At 58.0% G+C, this 5642-nt stretch overlaps 2 protein-coding genes across 2 annotated transcripts in view; one reads left to right on the forward strand and one right to left on the reverse strand.

Moving 5' to 3' along the window:
* The window catches only part of LOC104402194 (chromosome unknown open reading frame, human C11orf94), a gene marked incomplete at its 5' end in the record, with an annotated part of 571 nt that extends 334 nt beyond the window's left edge, over nucleotides 1-237 (forward strand). Inside the window, one exon of the mRNA XM_010010005.1 lies at nucleotides 89-237. Coding sequence (XP_010008307.1) covers nucleotides 89-237 — 149 coding nt within the window. The remainder of the gene's footprint in view (nucleotides 1-88) is intronic.
* An 814-nt stretch (nucleotides 238-1051) lies between these two features.
* The window catches only part of MAPK8IP1 (mitogen-activated protein kinase 8 interacting protein 1), a gene marked incomplete at its 5' end in the record, with an annotated part of 5076 nt that continues 485 nt past the window's right edge, over nucleotides 1052-5642 (reverse strand). Inside the window, 8 exons of the mRNA XM_010010006.1 lie at nucleotides 1052-1542; nucleotides 1937-2035; nucleotides 2285-2355; nucleotides 3262-3381; nucleotides 3509-3618; nucleotides 3871-4043; nucleotides 4439-4514; nucleotides 4992-5638. Coding sequence (XP_010008308.1) covers nucleotides 1470-1542; nucleotides 1937-2035; nucleotides 2285-2355; nucleotides 3262-3381; nucleotides 3509-3618; nucleotides 3871-4043; nucleotides 4439-4514; nucleotides 4992-5638 — 1369 coding nt within the window. The remainder of the gene's footprint in view (nucleotides 1543-1936; nucleotides 2036-2284; nucleotides 2356-3261; nucleotides 3382-3508; nucleotides 3619-3870; nucleotides 4044-4438; nucleotides 4515-4991; nucleotides 5639-5642) is intronic.

Genomic DNA, 5642 nt, shown 5'->3' on the forward strand with positions numbered 1-5642 from the left:
CCCTAACCCGCTTCCCCTGCACTCACCATCCAGGTGGGCGCTTGTCCCCAGCGCTGTGAGCAGCCCAGGCCTGAGCCCATCCTCTCCCCTCTGCCTGCAGATTATGGCATCAAGCCCAAGCAGCCGCGCCTCAGGACCCGGCTGGGACGGAAGCGGCCAGAGTGGCTGCAAAGAGCTGGTAAAAGCAAGAGAGATGAGCTTGACCTGCAGGAGTACTATGATGATGCCCATCTGTGAACCAATGTGCCCACCACAGCCTGGCCTCAGGGACCCCTCGCTGCAGGACAGCATAGGTATGAGGTGTAGGAATGGGGGGCTGTTAAGGGTATACTCTACTTTGGGAGGAGGCTGGAGCAGGTCACCTCCAGCTCTCCCTTCTGATCCTCATACAATGATTTCTGGCCTTCAGGGATTGCAGCAGGGATGTCAGGCCAAACCTGAGAAGCTCCAGTTCCTCTTGGGGTCCCAAGGGAAGGAAGGCAGGGCCCAAACCCACTGCAGTGGGACACAAACAGCACAGCAGCCCTGCTCCATGAACCATCATATTTAATAGTTGTTGCCATCACAGCAAATCCAGCTGAAGCACAGAGCTCTCTGGCTGCAGGGACCGGGAGGGCTCTTCTACCTCCCTGGTGCTTTGCTTGGCTCCCTGCAGGCTTTAGCCCTTCCCTGCCCCACATCTGGCAGGCACCAAGTTCTGCCCTGGGGTGGCCCAGCCCTGCCACTGCCTCTGCTACCTGCAGCTAGGGGGAGAGGGGGAAAGGGGCAGAGAAAGGCTCCCCTCCTGAGGGTGTAGTTACTGCAGGGAGCTACAGAGGGGCATTTCTCTCTCCCCCCAGGGCATGGATACAAGAGGAGAGGGATGGGGGCAGAGGCAGGGGGGGGGTGTCTCAGCTCATCCTGGTGCTGTTTCTGGCAGAGGGGACAGTGGGGTTTCCTCTGTCATTCCTGCCCAGCAGCCTTTATATCCCCAGGGCATTGCAGGGAGGTGATGCCTGCCCAGGGCAAGCCCATCTCCCAGGCAGAAGCCAGCATTATGGGTCTTGTTTGCTGTAGCTGCTCTGTCTTGATACTGCAGGAGCCCGACTCTGCATTAAAAGTCACCCCAGAGGGATGTGACGGGAAGCTGGGCCATGGTCACAAGGAGGAGATGCTGTCACCCCAGCCTGCAGCAGGAAAGGGCCTGAGCACGCTCCACCTCTCACAGGCAGGGCACCCAGCAGGAACTTCTCCAATAGAATAAACTAAGAGTATTTTGTACAATAAACACAATTTGTCCAGCCCTCCCCCCTCCCGTCCCCCCCAGCCCGAGGAAGGGGAGTCACGAAAAGAGGCTGCACCCTGTGCCCTGGGGAGCCCTGCCCAGGGCCTGCTCCTCCTCCAGGCTCAAAGCAGCTCTTGTCCATGCACGACACGGGGAAGGGGCAACACTGCAGCCCTGGCTGTGCAGGAGGTGCCTGTGCCAGCCCCTACTCCAGGTAGATGTCCTCCGTGGGGCACGTGTACTCCACATACTCCTTGTAGAACTGCTGAAAAGCCCTCCTGCAACACAGCACAGGACAGAGCTGAGCAGTGTCCTCCCCACAAGGAATTTACAGAGCCCCCCTTCCATTCTCACCCTTGCTCCTGCAGCCATTTTGACCCTCCAGCCTCCCAACCCCTGTGTTAGCACCCAGAGCTGCCATCAGATCATCCTTGCCCTGATCCCTGCACGTCCACATGACTTTCAGCCATCTGCCTGCAAAGCCTTGGGAATATGCTGCCTGTAGCCCTGTCAGCCCTGGCTCTCACCCCAGGCCTTTCACTTGAGGGAAGAGGTGCCAGCCCGAGGCCAGGTCCAAGCCTCACATGTATGGGGAGACAGCAGGATTCAGCCTGGCTGCCTCGTTCCTCCTGCCCTTTGGGTTCAAGCCTTCCATGCCCAGCCAAGACTCACCCTACAGACTCCGCCAGTGGCTTTGTGGACTCCTCCGACACAAAGACGTGACAGGCAAATCTGTGGTCTGCAGGATGCTTGGTGATGAACCCAAAATACCTGAGGGCAGAGAGAGCAGGGGTGACTGGACCAGCAGATGAGCAAGTACAGGTATCCCAACATCCCCTTGAGTTTGGGACCTGTGACCCCCCCAAATCCCAGTGGCCACCAACTGCCATGGCCCATGCTCATTGCTGGGATGTAATTCCCTTCCCAGCCCAGTGCTGCTCCCAGGGAGCGGGAAAGCAGCAAAGCCTCTATGCTGAGCTCCTGGCATGGAGAGCTGCCCCGTGCCTTCTTGGTACTCACTTGTTGTTCTTTGGATGGTACCCACAAAAGGAAATGTTCTTCAGCTGGAAAAAATGGCTACACTTGTTTACCTGGGGGAGAGAGAGATATGAACTGTCAAAGCTTCCCTCCCATCCACCCTGCGGGGCAGCAGGGCTCTGGACCTGGAAATATGTGCTTGGATTGAGCAGTGAAATGAATTAGAGCCCAATTCAGGGCTGGTACCAGCAGCAGCTTCAGGATGGCCCCAAGCACCCATCCCAGCTGCCTCTACCTCCAGCAGCTCCTGCCAGGTCTCTCTGGAGGCCCTGGTTTAGGCTGTATTCAGGCAAGAGTCTGTGCTGCTGTTCCCAGCACACACAGTCCTCCCTTGCTAAATACCAGTGGATAGAATGTGACTGGATAACCAAGAACTAAGTCATTCAAGCCTGGGCATTCAAAGGGCCCCAGCCAGAAATAAGAACTTATTTACAGGAGTTTAACGAGCAACCAAGTTGATGGCATCCTCTAGATACAGGCAAGGCTTGTAGAAACCCCAGCCCAGCTCTCTGACACAGCACTGAGAGCCATGAACTCCTATCCCCAGCAGTAGGGGAGGTTTCCCAACAGCCCATACTTTGCTAGGCTGCTTATGCAGAATGCTAATCAGCAGCCTGCCCTGGCCGGCTAAAGAGATTACAGGGCAGATCTGGAGGACACCACTCAAAATAGCAGCAGAAAGGTTTAGGAGCATCTGACAGATTACTGGTACAGCTCAGCTTGCAGCATCCCAGCTCAGCAATGGGTTTGGGAGCTACAAGGGCATCCACCAGCGGTGTGCCCAAAGCTGGGATTCTGTGAGGCACAGAGGACCCCGATGATGGGCCTACCACCCCAATGATGGTGTTTCTCACACCCTCAATCTTCATATGCAAACATGGCCTATAGCACAGAGGGCAGGAGCCAGCTCAGAGCAGCAGCTGGGGAAGGGATGAGGTGAATGGGGAGCAGGGCACTACCTTGCTGTGCTCCTTGGAGTCATCAGCTTTCACAGCAATCTTGACCCCACGGACGCTGATCTCCAGGACGCAGCTGGAGGGTGGGTTAAAGTGCACAGTGAGGCGGCGCGTGGTGGCAATCTGGGGGAAGGAGAGAGAAAAAGGCCTGGAACTCGTGAGCAATGGTGATGGTTCACCCCTTCCCCACCAAGCTCCTGCCCTGCTGCCAGGAGGAGCTCCTGCTTCTATTGATGGGGTGGGACAGTACCTTCTGCATGGCCGCGCATAGCACGTCGTTGCCCTTGTGATAGGGAACCTGCACCGAGCCAAGGAACTTCACCCGAAACTGGTCCACCCAGTCACTGCTCTTGGCCAGAGCTGCAAGAGAGAACACATGGAGGGAATCATTGCCAGTGACCAGGCATATGGGTTGAGCTCCACCTCCCCTCTCCCTATTCCCACCCTTGGCTCTGCAACACCACGTACCAGCTCCCAGCATCACACCAGAAGCTGCCCATTGCTCCCTGCTGGGTACCCTTGATCCTCCCTCCATCCCCCTGCTCAGCACCAGCCTCTGCTCAGCAGAGAGGAGGTGGACACAAGATGGGGACATCAGCAGAAGCTTGGTACCTGTTATATGGTCTGGGTCCTTGGTGACTTCAATAGCATAGTAAGCAGGAAAAATACCCCGGTCACCCGTCCGCATGTTGTAGGCCTCATACCAATAATCTTCTGCCTGCACCTCCACCAGCAAAGGGTCATCCACCTCCAGCTCCAGCTCATCCGCGTGGCGAGGCACAAACCTGGGTAGAGAGGCACTGGTGCCTGGCTGGCCAGCAGCATGGTGGCCTTCTCACTGGTGGCAACACAAACCCACCACTAGCCCAGGCAGGCAGTGCCCGAGATGCTAAATAAAGCATTGGAGCAGGTTTAGACTCAAAAGGCGGCAACATCCTTGCACTTAAGGCAAGGATAACCCCTACTGCACCACCCCTGCTGCTCCCCAGAGGTCCTGGCTGCCCTTGGAAGTCTTGCCCCTGCAGCAGCCTGGGCTGATGTTGCTCCTGAGCAGGGCATGAACTACAGGCAGTGGTTTGGGTGAAACACTGGGGTTTGGTCTGGCCCCACTGCAGTGGATGGGCAGCACTGGCTTTCCCCTGTGGGAGGCTGGGGGCATTGCTCATGCCTACAAGCTCACCTAAAGACAGCGCGGTGGGTCTGCTCCTGCTCCTCCCCATTGATCATACAGGAGAACAACCCGAAGGACTCGGCACCTGGGGATGAAGGCAGAGGGGGATGTCTCAGCACCACAGCCAAGGGACAGACATGGGCCAGGCAGAGGAGACAAAGCTGCGTGGTGTCACCAGCACTGTGGGACCAGCTGAACTACAGGAAGCCCTGCCTCTGGGGCATGCCACCACCACCAGTGCTCCTCTGGGGTTGGGGAGAACAGTGGCACTCCAGAAGCGATGCTGTCCCCCTGCAAGACCACTTAACCTCTCCCCCTCAGCATGGCCATACCTTGGGCTAGGCAAAAAACATCCTGAAACACCTCTGGCCACCCCACCTGCAGCTCACAAGGCTTTTCCAAGCCCCCCACCTCTACCTCTCCAGCCACAAGGAACAAAGCCACAGGCTGCAGCAAGCAGAACTGGGGCTCGTGTCTGCTGGTGGCTTTCCACCTCCTGTGTGTGCCCTGAGCCTTGTATTGAGTGCCCACTGCCCAGCTCCCCCCAGTGCCCAGCACTCACTGGAGGAGCGTGCCCGTCCACTCATGAAGACATTGAGGAACTTCTTGGAGAAGTGGATGTCCGCCTCGGGAGTGGAGTCCTCGGAGAGGCACACCGAGTCGCGCTTCAGCGCGTCCTCCTCGTACTCCTCGCCGATGGCCGACTCGTAGGGCGAGGAGATGCAGTTGTCATAGACGGTGGCCGAGTCGCTCTCATCGCTGTAGCCCGAGTAGCACTGCTTGAGGCTGACCAGCTCCAGCTGCACGTTCTCGTCCACCACCAGAGTGTACTTGACCGAGTCGTAGGACAGGGCGCTGGTGTCCGAGCTCACCGAGGCTCTCTGGAGGTTGTGCCCTGGCCGGGAGCCACCGCTCCCACCACCGCAGGAGGCCCTGGGCAGGTTCGTCTTGTCAGGAGAGGACATGTAGTCCAGCACCTCATCCTCCTCGCTGATGGAGGGGTTGGTTTTCCCTGCTAGGGCTGAGTAGCCAGAGGTGTCGATGTCGGAGCTGATGGACATGCGGTTCTCGCTGGACTGGGACAGGAACGGCTTGTCAGTCTCCAGAGGATCCGAGTTCTTCTGCACAGGCGTCAGGTAGATCTCCTCCGTGGCCTCCAGCCTTACGTCCGTCTGGTAGTGGATGCGGTCCCGGTGGGCCTCGGGGACCCTCG

The sequence above is a fragment of the Nestor notabilis genome, unplaced genomic scaffold, assembly GCF_000696875.1.
Source record: "Nestor notabilis isolate BGI_N333 unplaced genomic scaffold, ASM69687v1 scaffold20932, whole genome shotgun sequence".
NCBI classification, from domain to species: domain Eukaryota; kingdom Metazoa; phylum Chordata; class Aves; order Psittaciformes; family Psittacidae; genus Nestor; species Nestor notabilis.